Genomic DNA, 20,119 nt, shown 5'->3' on the forward strand with positions numbered 1-20,119 from the left:
TCATAAATTCAAACATTTCACAAACACTTCCTCAAGTGGCACTGTAAGCTGCACGCAGCAGCATGACTAACAAGAACAGCACAAGCGCAGGAGTCTTCACAAGGACTACTAGAAATGAAAACCCAACAACACTGGCTCTGCTCTCCAGGTGTGGGCAACAGCCAGACTGAAGCCAACAATTCAAAAGATCATAGACAGAAGCTGTCATCAAAGTCACCCTTGGGGCTAGAGACAAGGCTCAGCTGTTAGGCGAACAGCCTGCTCTTTCAAAGGACCTGAGTTTGGCTCCTTGCACCTACATCAGGTAGCTCCTGTAACTCCAGGTGATTTGACATCTTTTTCTGTCCCGTGCAGATAGATAGACACATACACACACACACACACACACACACACACACACACACACAAACAAATCTTTTTTTACCCCTATGTTAGTGGGGTCTCCACTTTCTCTCTATATAAGGCTAATGAGCCTGAGGGCACACTTGGGAAAACAGCTGTGACATTGCCTAGGGTCAACACAAGGGAATTTCGAGCCACCTACTCTCCCAATCATGTCTCCTCCAGACATTCAGTACTTGATCCAAGTTACAATTGCCAGGTTCCCTGGCTGTTCCAGAACTCATCCATGACCCAATCAAACAACTGCCTACACTGATGGCATTAGGAAAAGCGAGGACAACAGACGGACAGGGAGGTATAAGGAAAGGCAGAAGAAGGGCAATAAAGATCCTAGTGTGGAAAAGGTCACTTCTGGGTCATTTTTACTGTTTTCCTTTAAACTTTATGTATTCTTTTTTTCTTTTTTCTTTTCTTTTCTTTTCTTTTCTTTTTTTTGGTTTTTTTCGAGACAGGGTTTCCCTGTAGTTTCTAGAGCCTGTCCTGGAACTAGCTCTTGTAGACCAGGCTGGCCTCAAACTCAGAGATCCGCCTGCCTCTGCCTCCCGAGTGCTGGGATTAAAGGCGTGCACCACCACCGCCCGGCTAACTTTATGTATTCTTTATTTATCTTTTTTATTTGGGCTTTTTGACATAGGGTCTCATGTAGCCCAGGCTAGCCTTGAAATTATTATGTAGCCAAGGATGACCTTGGACTCTTGATCCTCCTGCCTCCACTTTCCAAGTGCATGTACTTCATGCCCAGCTTCTAAGCTTTAACTATAAATCTTTCCCTATGCTATAGTCTACTATTAAGACATATATTCTATGCCATGAATACACAGTATCTAATACAGAATGGCTACAGTTACAGCTTAAATAACCTCTAAATTTCCTGGGATAGTTTCCTTCCTTTAATTTCTTCAGTCGCCTTCCAGACTCTTAAGACTATCAACAGAGACTCCCCTTTTGCCATGACATCCCTTTTCTGGGTAAGCCACAACTTATCATTCCAACTCTGATTTGGATAGACAGTGATTATTAAGAGCAGGGCATAAAGCACATGCCTTTAAACTTCAGCATGCAGGAGGCAGGAGTGAGCAGACCTCGGTGAGTTTGAGGTCAGCATGTGCAGCATAGCAAGCTTCTACCCAGGCAAGGATAGACAGGGAGACCCTGTCTCAAAACATTAGTAAATATCAAATGTGGCGCTATAATATAGGCCATTAACAAAGCTAAGTTGAAGACAATAAAAAGGCTATATAAATCCTACAGTATACATGTCCAATTTCTCTCTTTTAATCATAAGAAGGGTTGGATGTGGTGGTGCAGACCTTTAATCCATGCGAGGCAGGGGTAGGTGGAGCTCTGTGAGTTCAAGGCCAGCCAGGGTTACATACTAAGACTGCCTCTAAATAAATAGGGGAGGAAAAAAAAGAATAAATATTTTTCAAAATCCATTTTAATAGATACAACTATATGCTTGTGGTGCTTTGAGAAATGTATACATGGTGGAATGGCTAAGTCAAACTAATTACCTCATACCATTTTAATTTTTGCTATAAAATCACTTAAATCTCCAGTAGCAGCAATTTCCAATGTACTGAATCATTACTACCCATACCATGCAAGCGCACTGCTCAGAGTGTCCCCTATTTCGTTACTAACCATACCACGCAAGCGCGTTGTTCAGTGTGTCCCTTCGTATAATAACCCAATGTCAGTATGGATCAGTACTCACACTTCAAAGCCACATAGAAAAAAAAGCCTCTTACTATTTTGAGGGTTGACCTGGCGAACAGCAGGAGCCTGCATAACGGTTCCTCGCAGGGGAGCCTGAGCTGGTGGTGCTGGCACAGTTGTGTAAACCACCTGGTGATTTGCGGGAGCTCTTGGTACAGGGAGTCTTGTGGTCACCTGAGTTACTGGACGATGTGTTACATTCACGGTGGTTGGAGCTAACAGAAGCCAACAAAAGATAACAAGAATCTAGTCAATTCTATGTAAGAAGACAGCATAAAACTTACCATTACACAAAATTTGACCACGGGGGACAGGCTGTCAGAACCATGTACAGATCACATACCTCAAGCCCTTCCTCCAGTGCCCTGGGTCATATACATTCATTTCCCCACTTGAGGTGTCTCTGTCTAGCTGAGCTAACTATAGCAAGGGACAGGCCATCGCCTAGCAATAAGGAACAAGTTCAGCTGAAGCAAACATCCAACACCCAGCCAAACTCATCAAATCAGGAGACTGAAGACAAAAAAGCCAGCATAGCTCCAAGAACAGACTGTATCCAATACTACTACATAAAGGAGGCTATGGCCTCGGAGTGGGGCTGGGGGAAGCATCCCCACACTGTATCGTCTGTAGGAGCGACTTTTGTTCCAGAGCCTAGTTTGGTTTCTGCTCTTCAAGCACATCTATGGCCTGCACTGAACAGATGGCTGGCTGATGGAAGTCCTCTTCATTCTTCCTGCACCAAGCCTGTTTCTATCTGACAGACTAACTCAACAGGATCTCTTGCCTAACCAAGCCAACTATCAACTCTGTTGGCCTGGGTTTTTTTCACTCACCTCAAAGCACCAGGGACTATGAATCAGCCACACACCCATGTTTCTGAAAACTTGCTGGTGGCTTGCAGTTAAGCATGTATTATTTTAGAAACTTAGAAGTAGGCAGTCTTTTATCTTTTTATGTAAATTCTTGACCCAATTATTAGTAAACATATAACGTCATTTAGCTCCTGCTCCTGCTCCATGCATAGGCATATGGACACTGCTCTGGCAACTATTGAAGCTGTGTGTGATGAAGCTGGGAAAGATGAGTTTGTCTGTCTGTTTCTACTCTCTCCCCTCCACATGAGTTCTTCTCTGAGGATGCCACTGTCCAAATCAAGGCCTGACCACAAGCTGCATTTTATAAACTTGACACAAAAAAAAAGTTGAATGTCTTTTTGTGTTTTACTTTTTGTGTGCATGTGTGGCAATCAAATGACAATTTTGGGGCGGTGGTTCTCTCCTCCACTATACGGGAGCCAAGGACTAAAGTCACGCCGTCATGCTTGGCGGCAAGTGGCTCTCTACCTGATGTTCAATTCGCATTTCTACAGTTCATAAAACTGGCTGAGTATTGCAATTTACTTTTAAAAAAAATCTACCTATACCTATGGCTGACCATGATAATTTCTATTTTATCCCTTCTCTGTGGGTTAAGTTTTCCTCTCCCAGTTTTCCTGCCTAACTTTATCCTATTCAGCTACTGGCCTATTCAGCTTGTTTTTAAACCAATCTTAGCAATATATTCACAGAGTGTACAGAAGGATTATTCCACAGCATGTCTCTCCTTTAATCTATGTTCTAGAAGCATGTCCTTGAACAATGTTAGCAGGTGCTTATTCAAACGAAAGAAAAAAAATAAAAAAGGAAGTTTAAAAAGAAGCTGCAACAATGCAGTTGTTTTCGTCTCTATAAATGGTGTTTGCTGTGCATCACTTATTTACCTGGTATTGGGAGGAGGCCAGAAGAGGACATCTGATCCCCTGAAACTACACTGACAGAGAGTTGTGAGCCCTGATGCAAGATCCTCTGGGAAAGCAACCAATATTCTTAACCTCTGAACCATCTCTCCAAAACTAGTTTTCATTCATTATAAAAGATGAAGTCCCACTATGTTTCCCAGGTGTATTTTAGGCTCAGGTGGTCTCCTGCTTCTGAAGCAGCTGGGACAATGTCACCATGTATGTCAACAATAGGAATTTATTTTCTGTACTGCATATTTCTATTCTCCAAAATTCTCTGCTTTATTTGCTTATTTAAATGTTTAACTATTTATTTTTTGTGGCACTAGCGATAAGGACCTCATGTATCCTAGACATAGAACAATTGTTCTATCAGAGACAAATCCCTAGGCCACAATAATGGTGACTTTTTAAAGTATTAATATTTTCTTGCTAATTTGACTCTGAATTAAAACTCAAGCATAACTGAAAACAATAAATTTACTTCCATATGGAGACAATGTGTCCTATAATAAAATCAATGTGGAGAAAAACATACTTAACAACGATACAAAGGCTCCCTGACTAAAGTCTTCTCAGAAAAGTGGTGATACTTGCCTAGCAGTATGTGGGGGCCTAGGTGATGCTCTCTAGCGCGCGTGCGAATACACACACACACACCCACACACACACACACGGCTCCTAAAGACCCTTATGGTTTCTATGCCTTGACTCTCTTCTGAGAACCTTCTGAACTGAATTATTGGCATCTGGTGACAACTGCCAATGTATCTGCTTGCGTAAGGACACTACTCCACACTGTAAAATAGGTAACTGTCAATATCACTTTGGATCAAAGTTAGAGACACAGATTGCTAAGGGTTGAATGCAATGGTACCTATATTTAGACAGAAAAATGACATTTCAATATAAAAAGCAACATAAACATCTAGACCAGAAATAGTCACATAAGCATGTATTTTTGGCTAGAAATGCCAGCAGAATAGGCTGCAGCTGAAGTGATGAACATGAGATGACATCAAGATTCTGAAAGGGAAAAGATGCACAGTACACACTAACCAGCATTCACAGGCCACACCAAAGAACAATCTCAAAGGTTAACAAATGAGTCGCTGAACCACTAGAAAATATCCCATTTATTCACTAATCATTCTGGTACTCTGACTTTCACGGCTGAAATGACATTTAGCTCAGTCATCCTTACTCAGCGGAGTGCTTATGGAAGAACTCTGCAGACAAATCTCTGAGCAATAACCTAACCTGGAAGAAGCCATACTGCTTTGGTTGACTTTGAAATAGGCTACATACTCTTGAAATGTAGCAGGCAAAATCTTAGCACAGACATCTTGATAGTATGGTAGCTTGGTTCAAACTAACCTCAGAACCTGCCTCAGTCAGTGGCAGACTGAGCAAGTCTAAGACCCCAGGTTATTTACATACATACATACATACATATATACATACATACATACATATATATACATACATACATACGTGCATGTATATAAGTATGAATGCATATATATGACCATCACTGAAATTCCTTGGTTATATTCAGAACAAAATCATTACAAGTAGCTTTTCCAGAGAGGTAAATGATTCCTGTTCTTCTGAGCAGCTGAGAACAATAACACAGTAAAGTGTCATAATTATTCTCTGCCTGCGCTGCTCCTTAGGGCAGTGAGCAAAGCCAGATCACAAACATTCCCTTGAAAGTAAGAAGCATTATTCTTAAGAGTTTATTGAATTCTTCCCAGGATTCCTTAACCAGTGTCCTATAGACAAACTAAAGTTCCTGCTCGGTGACTCAGCAGCTCACCTGTAGGCAGTAGGTGGATGGTCGTCTGAGATGGCCCACTTGTCGGCACTCCAGATGGCTGAGCAGGTGGCGCTGGCTGAATGGGCTGCAACGGTCGAGGCATAGGCTGAGAAGTGCTCATGGCTGGCGCAGGATGACTCAGCTTCTTGGGCTCTGCTAATGAAAACATAAACTATGTGGCTGATGACAGGCACCACAAGGCAACACAGGCCTGACTTTTAACTCGGAAACTTCTTTGCTTGTTACCTACACATAAATCTCCCTCTTCAGAAACAACTTTCTGTTCTCATTATGTACATTTTTGCCTATTTGAATCTAGTCAGAAGCTATTTAAATAATTCACTGGTGCTTCTTAGCAGATTCCAGTTCACACTTTTAGAGGAATAATTTCATTTTTCAATGCAAGAACCTTCTAGATTTAATATATCATACTGACTAGAATACCTTCATTGTTAAAATTCTTGTATAGACATTTGTACTCCTGTATCAAAGACATTCTTCTAGACAAGTACTGTGAACTGATGGCTTCCCCGACTTTCAATTTTAGCTGCTCACAGTTGTTTAGATTCGTACGTAACTGGCGGTCATCAGCACTATTTGATTCTTAAAGTACAAAGGCTTAAAATATCAAAAAGGATCTCTGATGGCCAACAAAATAACTTTCTATATCTCAGTCAAACCTAATTTGAGAAGAACACTCGGATGGGCTGGGAAGAACATCAGCTGTTTTCTACAGAAGATGAGGCTCATTCATTTCCATACTGTGGAATTTCTCATTAAAACAGCATCCATAATCGTGGTTCATTCAGCTTGTCTCAATAGAACAATGTACTTTAGATTAGGAGAATTAAGATTACCCAAAGGTGAGGCAATGAAAGCAGTCCCAAGAGGCTAGCATGCTAGCAGGCAGGATGCCTGGAACTCATGGCCAGCTCTGCCTCCCAGCATGCTGCTTCTGTGTTTATTTTTGTGCTTTAAGAATTCCTGAAAGTCAAATCCATCTATCAAGAAAAGTAAACAAAACACAGTTAAAATGACAAATTGAAAGTCTTAAAATTAGCGTGGCAAGCACCATCATCACACCAGCACAAGGAGAGCCTCAATGGAGGACAAGAGAAGTATCTCAACTGCATCTCAACTTTACGTGGCTCTATAGTGATTTAACTACATTTAATTTTATTTCTCCCAAAGCAACTGTCTTATACCGTAAAATATAACTTTGTCAAACTTTTATTAAGTTCATTGACTTCAAGACAAAAACAATTAGTGCAAGGCGGTGGTGGCACACACCTTTAATCCCAGCACTCGGGAGGCAGAGGCAGGAGGATCTCTGGGAGTCTGAGGCCAGCCTAGTCTAAGAGATTAAGTTCCTGAACAGTCAAGGTTACACAAATTTGTCTCAAATTAAAAAAAAAAATCAAACAACCAAACAATAACAAAACAATCAGCATTAGCGTCATGGTTTTACATATGTCTGTAAACAAAGACACTCTAATAGCCAAGAAGTCTGAGAAACACTATATTTTGAATTATGAATGGAGATTTACATCATAAATCGACATTAAAGGCAAGATCAGAGTAAATTAATAATAAAAATAAACCATTGAATGGGGGAGGAAAGGGGTTCAAGACAGGGTTTCTCTGTGAAAGTCCTGGTTGTCCTGGAACTTACTTTGTAGACCAGGCTAGTCACAAGTCACAGAGATCCGCCCCTTGTTCCACGTGCTGGGATTAAGAGTGTGTGCCACCATGCCTGGCTAAACCACTGAATTTTAACTCAGGACTTTTCCAATTAGAATTACTAACCAAGTAACATTTATTCATGAAAGTGTTGACTATGGCTTAGTGTCTATCCAGTTTAGTTTCTGAATACTGGAACTAAGAAAATGATTAGGGTGACTGACTGATGAGACTTATTAAATTTTGATTTTTATTCATATAGCAGCAAAGAAAATAAATTCTAATGATCAAAATTAAGTAAGCATACACTTACAAGCACCTACACAGAAGAGGGAGTGAAAGGAGGAGAAAAGGAGGGGCAAGGGGGAGAGGGAGAGATATCAAGAGAGCAAGCAACCAAAGAGCTAGACTTGATTCCTGGGTCTCTGGCTTACTCTGCTGCTGCCTAAGTCTACAAAGTTCCTTCAACTCTAGATTGAGGCCGAGGCTTCATTAGAAAGAGCAATGGGGCAAGCAAAGGCGCTCCATAAGTGGAGCATGCTCTCTGCTGCTTTTCTCTACAACCTGTTTATCTTCATTCAGGATCTGAGTGCTGATTCTTAATTCTACCTTTAAACACTCTCATTCTAAAAGGGAAACAGATGCATCAACTCTGCTTCACAAAACATCACCCAACATTATGAGGGGACATGACATTACAGCCTTTCTCCCCAGAATCTCTCGGTACCTTGTGTGGTCCCACTCTCCTCATCGTCCATCGTGAGGTCAATGACACCGCTTGAATCATTGCCAGAAGCTTTCCCACTCTGAAAAACAAAACTTGGTTGATCCTGTGACGCAACTGGCAAATACTAAATAATTGTGTGGTAACCATTAGGACAAAAGGGGTGAAGGGCCTAGTTCAAGCTAGGTCCCTAAATGCCTTTATCTCAACAGTTTGACATCAACAGCTAAACTCCCAGGGCTGGCAAATGTCTCAGTGGGTGAAGGCACACTCACTCTCAAGCCTGACCTGAGTTTGTGCTCTGGGATTCACAAGGTGGTAGGAAAGAACCAACTCCCTCCTACAGGTTGTTCTCTGACCCCCACCTGCACATTTTGGCACATAAGCACAAGTATCAACACATAATAAATAAATAAATTAATAAAACATAAACACTAATTATTGCAATACAATGTAATTTTCAAATACTTTTAACAAAATTCTAATAGTTTTATACTGTGGAATAATGCTCTTGTACCTGTAAAGATTTGTCACTTGTATTGGTTTAATAAAACGCTGATTGGCCAATAGCCAGGGTATAGGCAGCGAGACTTGACTATAAGAATTCTGGGAACAGGAAAAACTCAGTCTGCAGACATCAACCAGACATAGAGGAATCAATATAAGAATGCCTCAGTGACAAAAGGTACCAAGCCACGTGACTGACTAAGTTGTAAGAGCTAGTTAATAATAAGCCTGAGCTAATAGGCCAACCAGTTTTTAACTAATATAAGCCTCTGTGTATTTTGTTGAGACTGAACAGCTGTGGGACCAAGCAGGACAGAAACTTCCATCTACAGTTTAGGTTTTTTTTTTTTTTTTTTTTTTTTTAAATAAAGCTGTCGGTATGCAGAGTTGCTGTAGGTGGCATTTTCTGACAATAGAAACATCAGTCAACCTTACCCTAAGTGATCAATTATGAACATACCAAAACACTAAGGACTACTGTTACAGAGAAGCTGCAAAGAATTAAAATGTTCTTCCTTAAAAAAAAAACATGGCTATGTCATTAGATATCCAATCTAACCAAACTTAGCACGGTGTCCAAAATCATTATAAGACAATAATGATTAAAAATAAAAACAAAACCTACAGTAACAGAAGAAGGGAGAACAGCACTGGCTGCAGAGACAGCATCAGACAAACTAGCTGCAGCTTTCATTCCAACTTGTGAGCTATGTGAATTAATCTCTTTAGACATGTAAGTAATTATAAAGATTAATCCAAATGTATGTACAAAATGTTTAACATCACATATGAGATATGGTAATGTTTAACAAATGATAATCATAATCTTGAGATGGACTCTAAATAATTAGGGAGCTTGTTTATGAAACTCAGGTTGGACTGACGGCTGTAATGGGGCCGCAGATACGCCACAGTGACACTGCTGGAAACCAGCCAGGGAAGAGCGCGGACTACAAACAGGACAAGTCTATGCTGCAGAGGAGCACTAAGTCACCCAAATGCTAATTTTATTAAAATCCTCTAAACAAAAACTTTTAAGTACAACAAACCTCTCCCTCAGAAAAGAAGGAAAAGGAACAGAAAACTTATATTCAGTGAGTTGAGTGAGACTAGACTGGGCTACACAAGATCTGGTCTCAAAAACAAAACAAAACCCTGCAGATGTAAGGAAAATGACACTTTCTGTTGCTTATCATGTGACTGAGGGAAAGGGAAACAACCTTACCTGTGATGTACTGTCTGCCATTTTCTTATTAACAGAAGAATCTACTGTTCTGTTTGTCTGGTTTTCTGGGAATTAAACAAAAACGGAAACTTAACATGTATAATATGTAAAGGGTTGCTTTAAACAGAGTAATTTCTTTACTGTATGCTTTACACACAGTAATTTGTATATTCTTCTCCAACTATTTTTCTGTCAGCATAGTCATATTATAAATGTTAAAAATGTTAAAGTTTCATACACTCATTACCCGGCAACGTAAACTACCCTAAAGAAGGCCTGAGAGATGAAACTGAACATTAATACAACACAAATGAGAAAACAGTCGAGTGAAACATCATTCTTTCATAGGATTTGAAAATCTTTGGGGAAAATCTAAGACTGAAAATGTCCATAATACATTCATTACAGAAGTCACAACAACCATGAGAAACATATGCACATATCAGTTCAAGTACAGATTTCTTTGCTTTTGTGTGCTTTGTGCAGGAGCATATGCTTGTTCATGGCTGCGGCTGGAGGCAAGAGGATGACACCAGCTGTCTCCATCTTCAGCTGCCACCTTATACTTTTAGGTAGTCTGTAGGTGAACCTAGAGTTCATTGATTTGGCCAGGGTGGTTGGACAAGGAGCTCCAGGAACCTCTCCGTATCCGCACTCCTACACTGGCTTTAGATTCCACAGCCAGACCTGACTTTGGTGTAAGAGTCGGGGCTCTGAACTGGGGTCCTCATGCCTGAGCAATTTATTGTATCATCCGCACACTCATATTACGTTCCTGTATTCATTTTGATTTAACTTGCATTAGGTTTCCATCGGAAAATTGTCATGTTATGAAAACTGAAAAGCAAAGGTATCCCTGCCCAGGCTCTACCAGACAGAAGAGGAGCTGTCTCGTCCACCGACCACAGTTCTTTACGTCCATCCACTGTCAAGAGCCTTGTGTCCCAGCACCCCATCCTTTTTCTGGAGGCAAAAAACTTCCTTCTCAAAATATGGCATCCCCGTATTTCAAACCCTCAAAACATATACAGAGAAGATCATTTGTGCAAAAAGCTGATAAAACTGTCTATATTACATATAACTGTCTATATTACATTTAAAGAATCGATTAAGAAAAACATCCACATGTTAAAAATCCAAGGACAGAAAATTGATGTTTTCAATCTTGCTTTAATTTTATTTTTGGAGAAATAATATGTTAGCATAAACTTACTTTTTAAAATATATTTTAAACTTGGCAGGATGTAGTGGTGTGCACCTTTAATCCCAGCACTAAAGCAGAGGCAGGCAGAGCTCTGTGTGACAGAGGTCTGATGTATACAGCAAGCTCTAGGCCTGCCAGAACTATGTTAAGATATTGTTCCAAAAACTATATATACAGAACATATATCCTATGTAATATATATTAACATATAATATATATGTATTACTTCTTTAAAGACTTTTATCATAAAAGTTTTACCTGTCAAAGAATATTACAAAATATTACAAAGAATATTACAAAAACATCATTTGGTTTTTTTGCATAAACATTAAATGTATGTATGTATATGTGCATGTGTCTGTATGTGTGTGTGTGTGTGTGTGTGTTTGTATGTGTGCATATGCTGTTTTGTTATCCAGAATGATTCTATTCTTAGAATAACTGTCTAAGGATAAGTTAATCACTCACAAAACTGTAACCTTTCTCTAGATTTGCAATATGCTCTGCCCTTTAAACTACAGGCTAAAAATTCCCTCAGTTTGTTATTTTGTTTTATTTTGGTTTGGTTCCTTACCCCCCCCCCCAAGACAGGGTTTCTCTGTGTAGCGCTGGCTGTCATGGAACTCACTCTGTAGACCAGGCTGGCCTTGAACTCAGAGATCCACCTGCTTCTGCCTCCCAAGTGCTGGGATTAAAGGCCACCACCACTCAGCAAATTCCCTCATTAATTAATGATAAATTAATAATAAATTAATGCAGCATTTTTCAATCTCAGAGCATTTTTCCCCTTCTACTATCTACCTGAGTTACTTCTCAAAGTAGGAAGTTAGAAACCATCTATCAATCAACAAAATTAACTAGGATACAAAATCAAATTATGGCTTAAAATCTTCCTATCATGCAGGACACCTGTTACCTGCTTGATGGATTATGTTATTTAACATCAGTTGGTAATTTTTAACAACCATTTCTATTTTTCATGTGCATGTGTCTGAATGTCTGACTGTCTGTCCTAAATGTCTGTATATTATATCACAAGTATGCAGATGCCTCTGAAGGTCATAAGAGGGTGTTCAATCTTCCAGAGCTGGAATTACAGGTAGTTGTTGGTTTTGCAATATGGGTGCTTAGAACTGAACCCAGAACCTTTGTAAGAGCAGCAAGTGCTCTTAACTGTTGAGCCATCTCTCTACTTCAGTCTCACATAGTCCTCAAAGTACAAACTGGTAGTATTCTATTGGAGGCCTGAATAACCGTATGAGGAGAAATGGGAGGCTTGCAGAAACTCAAAGGACATGATGGGTAAGAAGTAACTGCTTAGTGATATTTAAACTCTAGTCTTCCCATATTTTATGAATGAAAGATGTTTAGTAAATTCTATACAACTACGTAATTTCCTTATAAACCAACCCGTTAGCTTACTAAATGAGACTAACATTTAATATTTTAGGAGTCCAAACTAGGAGCTGGAGAGTTGGCTCAGTAGTAGAGCACAGACTGCTCCTGAGGACCTAGAGTTCAAGCTCCAACACCCCTGTCAAGCAGCTCACAACGAACTATCTCCAATTCTAGGCATGATACCCTCTGTCCTCCTCATACACATACACATTTAAAAAGTTCAAAGCATCTTTAAATTTAGCCTTTCTCTTATTATTAATCTTTGTTTAAAAGAACACTGATGGATTTTATGTGTGGAGGTGCTTTTTTGCAAGTATGCCTGAGCACCATGCACATGCCATGCTACCCAAGGAATCCAGAGGAAGGCACTAGATCCCCTGGAATTGGACTTAATGACTGTGAACTGCTTTCTGGGTGTTGGGTATCAAACATGGGTCCTCTGGAAAAGCAGCCGGGACATCTCTGCAGTTCTTGCTAGACAGCAATTATCTTACATTAACCAATTATCAAGATATAATCAAATGAGACCAGTTCTTTAGGCTTCCATCGCTCATCTAATGTATTATTCCTGCCTCATCATTTGGCTGCCCTAATTTCATTGTTATTTCTACCAAATCATTTTCCATATCACAGTCAATACCATGGATGCCATACTCCTCCACACACGAAAGAATGCATCTAATGTTACATTCCCCGTTTCCTGTTCTCTAGCTCGTACCTTTCAAGAACTCTCAGCCCCTTTTACATAAAAGCAAACAGCCTACTTTAATATTTATTACATTTTTGTATACTTATTTAATGGCAAGTCTCCATATTTAACCTATAAAGGGAAAATAGTGAGGAAAGAACTATCTTGCATGTTTCTATAGGCCACAGGACTTTAGAAAATTACAAGCAGCACCTACTATTTCTTGAAGAAATAAAGTACAATTTGAGCCCTAAAGGGTATCTACTCCATAGTAAACAAAAACTATTTACTTAAAATCCACTGGATAAATATAATGAACTGTAACAAATATGTGCAAGTGTAACCTACTTGTATAGCACATATTAATTAAATATATGTATATAAATAAGACATGGCAAGTTTTAGTTATATGACCTAACAGTTTATAACAATAAAGGCATATGATTTAACTTCAATTTTCATTTGATTCCATATTAAATTATGATTTATAATGATTATATCAGTATAATCTCTGAATTTAGGCATGATCAAAGAATATGGCTTTTGGTATTCTTTTTGTTTGTTTATTTTGATTTTTTGAAACGAGTTTCTCTGTGTGGCCTTATCTGTCCTAGAGCTCTCTCTGTAGACCAGGCTGCCCTCAAACTGAGAGATCCACTTGCATCTGCCTCCCAAGTGCTGGGACTAAAGGCATGCACAACCACCACCCAGTTTAGAATACATGTTCTTACATAATCATTTTCCAGTTAATTGTGGAAACACCACTAACACTCATTAGGAACAGCTAGTAATTCATTTGTAAGAACAAATGAAATGTGATTTCAAATGAAGGTAACTTTAATTCTTTATATATAGTTATATGAATATATTAAATGCTAAAATAAAAACATTTAAGCATAAATATATCTCAAAAACAGAATGCTATGGTAATAATTATGAAAAGTATTAATCTTACATAAAAATGAAACAGAATGACTCATTGTTATTAAAACAGCTCATCAGCTAGATAATTCTATAACAAGCCCTTCTTGCATTATCTAATGCTTACAAACCATTAAAGGGAACCTGTTAATGAAATTATAATCTGAATTGCATATATTTAAGGTACAAGCATTCATAACATTAAGCACAAACTCTTCTAATTTTCTTTATAGCCCATGGTCTCATAGTAAAGTTCTATATTTATAAAAAACAGACCAGAAGATCATTAAAAAAAAATCAACTTTGTTTCAAAATTTTGTATTTATCCTGTACAAATATCACATAAAATAAAGTGCATCATAAATCATCTGACATATTAAAAATACTAAAAATTCTGTGAAAAGAAATCAGAAAAACAATGAAGTTAATCTTGATTGTCCTCCAACATGATTAAAAGCAAACATCTCTCTTAGTAATGCAAGCATCAGCAATGGTTTTGTGGCCAGGCCTGGAGGCACACACCTTTATCCCAGCACTTAGGATGGGAAGACAGGCAGATCTCTCTGAGGACCGTCTGATCCAGGACAGCCAGAACAAGAGTTGTACAATTTCAAATAAATTTGCAGTCAAATTCATCTTATATTTTAAGGTAAAATACAATTAGGCAATATGTCTTATTGAAAATGACAGAAAATAATGAGTCAAACATTTTGCAAGCAAAGAACTATTTTTTTTTAATTGTTCAGCTTTAGAAGACGCTGGGTGCTGAATGCACAGGGTGATCCCCACTGGGTGCTGAATGCACAGGGTGATCCCAACTGGGCAGAAGATTACTGGTTTATTGTTGTTGTTGTTGTGGGGTTTTTTGCTTGTTTGTTTGTTTGTTTGTTTTGAGACAGGGTTTCTCTGTGTAGTACTAGCTGTCCAAAAACTCACTCTGTAGATCAGGCTGGCCTTGAACTCACAGAGATCTACCCACCTGTCCTCTGCCTCCAAAATGCTGAGATTAAAGGCATGTGCCACCATCTCCTGGTGATAAATGGTTTTTAATTCTCTCTTACAATAAACTTCTAAAATTAGATACTCAACTGTCCTGGTCCACCTAATCTACCATTAAAAACAAATAAAAAGACATAATGCAAACTATAAAGCCTGTATAAAACCTCATCAATATGGGGCTTGTGCTCAAGCTCTGGGGCAGAGTGCTTGCCTTGCAAGCACAAGGACCTGGGTTCTGTCCTTAGCTCCAGGGAAGAAAATAACAAACAACAAACAAACAAACAAACAAACCACAAAAAACTGACAAAGTAACAACAACAACAAAAAAGACTCACCAAAATGAGGACAATTACTAAAACATAAAACAGAAATGCTATTTTCTCAACCAAAATTTCTTTCTACCTGGGAAGAGCCAAGGGGAGGAGAGACGGCAAGTACAAGGGGACTGAAACAGTAAGGCAAGAGGATTTAGTTCTGCTTTTTAGCGCACAGGATAGGAACTAACTACTTGACTGAAATCATCTATGAAAAAAAAGTCTCGACATACTAAAATTCATTTCTTGAAGCACATAAAGAGTTCAGTATTCTTAACTGATTATTACATGCTATGTACAGGGATCAAATAATTGTGACAGATCCCATAAAGTATACAAATATCATGACTCACTAAGAAAGCACAGTGAAATAAACCCCTCTCACACTCCACTTTAACCGCATCATTTTACATTAGGTATTCAGAAAAAATACTAAAAATAATCAAGCAAATTCTATTTACCCCATTTTTCCAATGAAGCTAGGAAGAGCTTAATCACTGAATGACCATTAACGTGCTTTTGTTTCTGGTACTAAGCAAAGCAACTTACCGGTTCGCGTGTTGGCAGAGCTATTTTGTTCTGCAGAAGATGAAGTGCTAAAAGCAGATATTGGGATTTTCATCTGTATTGGGCCTCGATTGTTAGATGAGCTATAGAGTCCTGAAGGGCCTACTGTGGGTAAAGAAGTCCTTGTGGCCTGCACAATAGAATGTGCAGTGGGAACGGCCTGCACAGCGAGGGTTGTCCCCAAGGGTGCAGCACTGGTGGAAGAGTTCCTCTGAATACTAGAACTGGGCACTGACGGAATGTTTGGTTTGGTGGGGTTTGGCAAGGGCGGCAAGGATACTGGATTTTTGGTAAGCCCGCTCACTGTCGGTGGGCTTTGCACAGATATGAATTCAACGCTGCCAGACGGTTGATTTGTCACGATAGTCCCTGGATGGCTTTGCAGGAGCTGAGGCTGAGAGGATACGGCAACGGGGACATGCAGAATCACTGGCAGGGGCTGCAGAGAGATTGTAGGCTGAGGGTTTCCACTAGGCACCTGAGTAGTGGCAACGACTGTGGCTGTGTTGGGAGCAGGAAGAAGAGGTGCTGCTGGCAGAGAGCCTGAGGTCGCCGAGGGCTGCAGTTTAGGCTGACTACTGACAATCGCCGGAGGAGTGACAAGACTGGCTGAGGACACTACAGAGAAAAACACAAGTCTGAGTCTAGATAACTACCTTAATTTATCAGCAAAACATAAGTCACAAGTTGAATATATTTTATACAGAAAAGCCACCACAAAGAAGTTTCCAGGTTTAAGTTCGAAAACCCTGAAATATTTAGGAGCACGTCTGTGTACACTTGGTGTCTTTATGTATGGAACGCCACATGATTTAATGTTACTATATAAGATTATTATCTCAATATCAAAATGGCTCTTGAAAATTACAATGTTTACTTCAGAGGAACAAAAACTGGAAAAACAACTAAAAAATACTGAAAACTAAGTAAAACTATGTTAAGTATTTTTAAAACCTCATTCTAAACATTATTAATGCCTAAAACATCGACAGTGTCTAGCTGAGGTAGGAAATCTGGGAAGCACTGGCCATTAGTGAGTGAAGCTGATGGCAGTATTTCCCACTAAACCTGGAGGACTCCTACATATCCTTACTGAGATCCGTGGGAAAGAACTCACTCTGGGAGGAGGGACCCTTAGAGAAGGGTCTAGAAACACAACTGATAGAGAGGAGAGCACTGAGTAGAAAGTGGAAATCAATTAAGAAACAGAACACACACACCAAAAAGGGAAGAGTAAGTCCTAAACCACAGATTTACAGTAGCTTACGACTCAACTACTAAGGTTCAGTCTCATCAACACAGGTTTAAAATGTAACTTAATTGACTACTGAGATATCTACTAGTCTTTCCAAAATCATAGGTACACCAGAGCAGGAATTCTCAGTGAGTGCAGAGGGATACCTATAGTTTCCTGGGAAACTTGCACAAAGTTACAATGTCAAAGCTGTTTTCCTAATAGTAAGGAGACATTTGACTTTTGCACTATCTGGACAAAAGGTGAATGTCTGTTGGCTTACTTAGTTCAGCAAGTCCATATCTTCAGACATTATATCCTTTATCCTAAGAGTCCCAGTGATACATAAGGCAGACAATGAAGAACCTTACACACATTGCACTTTTTCCTATGCAGCCGTGTAACCCTTAACAACATGGGTATGCTTTGAGAAATGTGTCACTATATAATTCCAATGTTATATGATCACAAGACTGTACAGACCTAGCTGGGATAGATCAACCACTCAATGTGTCAAAGGAGAAAGTAAATATAAAATAGTAAATATAAAATAAAACAGCTGGTACAAGCATAAAATTGCATATCAGTTTCAGTAAACCATGGGTAACAGTTGTCACTGGGTACCCCACACAGTTCTATATTCTACAGTCTGTACAGCTCACAATGCTGCAGCTCTGCTCACATGAACACAGCACACTCAGGAGTAACATGCTAAGCTACTATAGTAAATGGCTATGGTCTCACCTCCATTGCGGTCTCCCCAGATAACTGTTTTAAATTGATTCACAACTCACTGAAACGTCATTATGTGGTACATGACTGTACACATATCCTTATGTTAAGTTTATTTGGAAATTGGGCATAGTAAAAAACAGTAACACCTAATAAGAAATTATTACAATAAAAGACAAATTATTAGTGGAATGCTCCATGCAATATTAATCGACCGTGGTAACAAACAGTGGAAATGACACTGCAGATAAGGAGAGAACTACAAAGTCCAAGGTAGAACAGAGGTGCCAACCACTCCTGTCACACGAACCTCTTCACTAACAAATACTTTATTACAGTATTTTAAAAAGGAAATTTCACTAACGTTGTAGTAAAAGCTACCATTTCTATTATGTTCTACCCTCCAGTAAAATCATACGCTGGCCTTGAATTATGATCTACCTGCCGTAGCCTGATGAGTTCTGGAATTACAGGTCTGCGCTACAAGGCCTAGCAGGACCTATTTTCTTGAAAGAGTGACATAGAAAAACAACAAGAAAAGCCTATGATTTCTGAGTCTGCTCTGCACTGGTTCTACAGAAGCTGCCATCAAAGGGCAGCACCCAGCTCGCTAGCCGTTGCCATCTGTCTCCAGGAGGCTGCATTTCTTTCACAGATGAAGTCAGCAGACTGGAGGAGACTGAAAGAAGGGAGGACATAAGAATCCAACCAGCTTTAGCTGCTTAACATCTCAACCAAGATTTTAAAGGAATATGTAAAAGCAATACATCACTGTTTTCGGGGATATTTATATGTGCATGCATGCTCGTGTGTGTACATGAATGTGTTAAGTGTCATTCCTCCGGTGCCAAACCCCTTTCTCTTTTGGTATCTGGTACTTTCCCATGCAATCTTCGATATCTTGATGGCACCACTCTCCGTCTCCCTTTTCGTCCTAGGCTGAGACAGGGTCGCTCACTGGCCTGGAGCTCACCGTGCAGGCTGCCTGGCCAGAGTCTGCTCCCCTCTCTAACACTGAGACAGCCAAGTGAGACGGCTGCCTCTGTCTGTCTTATCTATTTACTGCGGGGCTGTGAAATAAACTCAGATCTTCGCTCTTTAACTGATTTATTTTTTTTAAAGTACAATTATTTTCTATTTTTAAAAAGTTTCTATGCGCATTATAGGATTATTATAATTCACTTCTGTGTGGTTTTTGATTACTCAAGACAAGGGCTCACTATGTAGCGCTGGCTGCCTTAGAATTAACTACATAGACCATGCTGGTCTTAAACTCAGAGATCCACCTGCCTCTGGGCTTATTATTAATTTTAAGTGAAAAAAGTCCTTACATTTTTATTTTAACTCAATTTTTAGTACCAATTAGTTTAACTCAAACATTCTTTGGAGTACTTAGCCATTCCCTGAGCCTGTAAGGCCTAGAGAAGAGAGACCTGAGAAACACTAGCCTGGGATTTCAGTGTCTCACTGTTCATGTATACTTACATACAACCCTCCATTTTTTTGAAATATATTCATATTTATACCAAAATGTCCTGTTTTCTAAGAGAACCAAAGATGTTAGGGTCCGAGAAAATGTAGTTTTTGCTATTTTAAAAAAGTTACCTGTATTCACAGGAGTTTGAAAGGATGGTGGTGGACCCTCACTAACATTTCTTTTCGACTCCAGCATCTGTCGTACCGTGCCTGCATTTCTATGAAAGAGAAACATGTACAGTCAATGACTTTGTGATCCAAGGGGGAACCCACAGAAACAGGAACCCATGGTGGGAACAGGGTAAGATATGGGATTTATATCCTATGCCTGAAGCCACAGTTCATACACAAGGATGAATGCCAGGTAACACAGCAGAAGAGTCTCTGCCCATATTCCACTGTTATCAGTTACCTAAAAACTGAATACAGGCAATGGCATATTCTCATCAAGGACCAAAGCAGTTCTCAACTGCTAAAACTTATTAATGACATATTCTTAAAGAAACATGTAGGGCTTTAGGGAGGGGTGGCCTCTAGATTTAATCCTAAATATTGCAAAAAGAAAAAAATTTAACAAAAGAAAAATTCTAATAAATTAGCAAAGGCAATACATAATGAAAAGGGAAAGTAGAAAAACAACTATGACCTGAGTCATTTACCACTACCTAAGCATTTACAATTGTGTGCCAAGACTAAGCAGAGACTTGCTTTCTCAGTAAAACACAATGAA

General features: G+C 39.3%; 1 protein-coding gene across 4 annotated transcripts in view; it reads right to left on the minus strand.

Annotated features, from left to right (window-relative positions):
* Window positions 1-20,119, minus strand: part of LOC119808202 (activating transcription factor 7 interacting protein) — an 84,467-nt gene that overhangs the window by 8,322 nt on the left and 56,026 nt on the right. For 3 of the 4 annotated variants that reach the window (XM_038320601.2, XM_038320603.2, XM_038320602.2), the window contains exons 8-13: window positions 19,519-19,607; window positions 15,930-16,565; window positions 9,857-9,921; window positions 8,128-8,206; window positions 5,721-5,876; window positions 2,154-2,336 (exon numbers count right to left, since the gene is read on the minus strand). In XM_038320601.2, coding sequence (XP_038176529.1) covers window positions 2,154-2,336; window positions 5,721-5,876; window positions 8,128-8,206; window positions 9,857-9,921; window positions 15,930-16,565; window positions 19,519-19,607 — 1,208 coding nt within the window. The remainder of the gene's footprint in view (window positions 1-2,153; window positions 2,337-5,720; window positions 5,877-8,127; window positions 8,207-9,856; window positions 9,922-15,929; window positions 16,566-19,518; window positions 19,608-20,119) is intronic. The other variant, XM_038320599.2, reaches the window with a different exon arrangement.

Source organism: Arvicola amphibius, chromosome 2, assembly GCF_903992535.2.
Source record: "Arvicola amphibius chromosome 2, mArvAmp1.2, whole genome shotgun sequence".
NCBI classification, from domain to species: Eukaryota; Metazoa; Chordata; class Mammalia; order Rodentia; family Cricetidae; genus Arvicola; species Arvicola amphibius.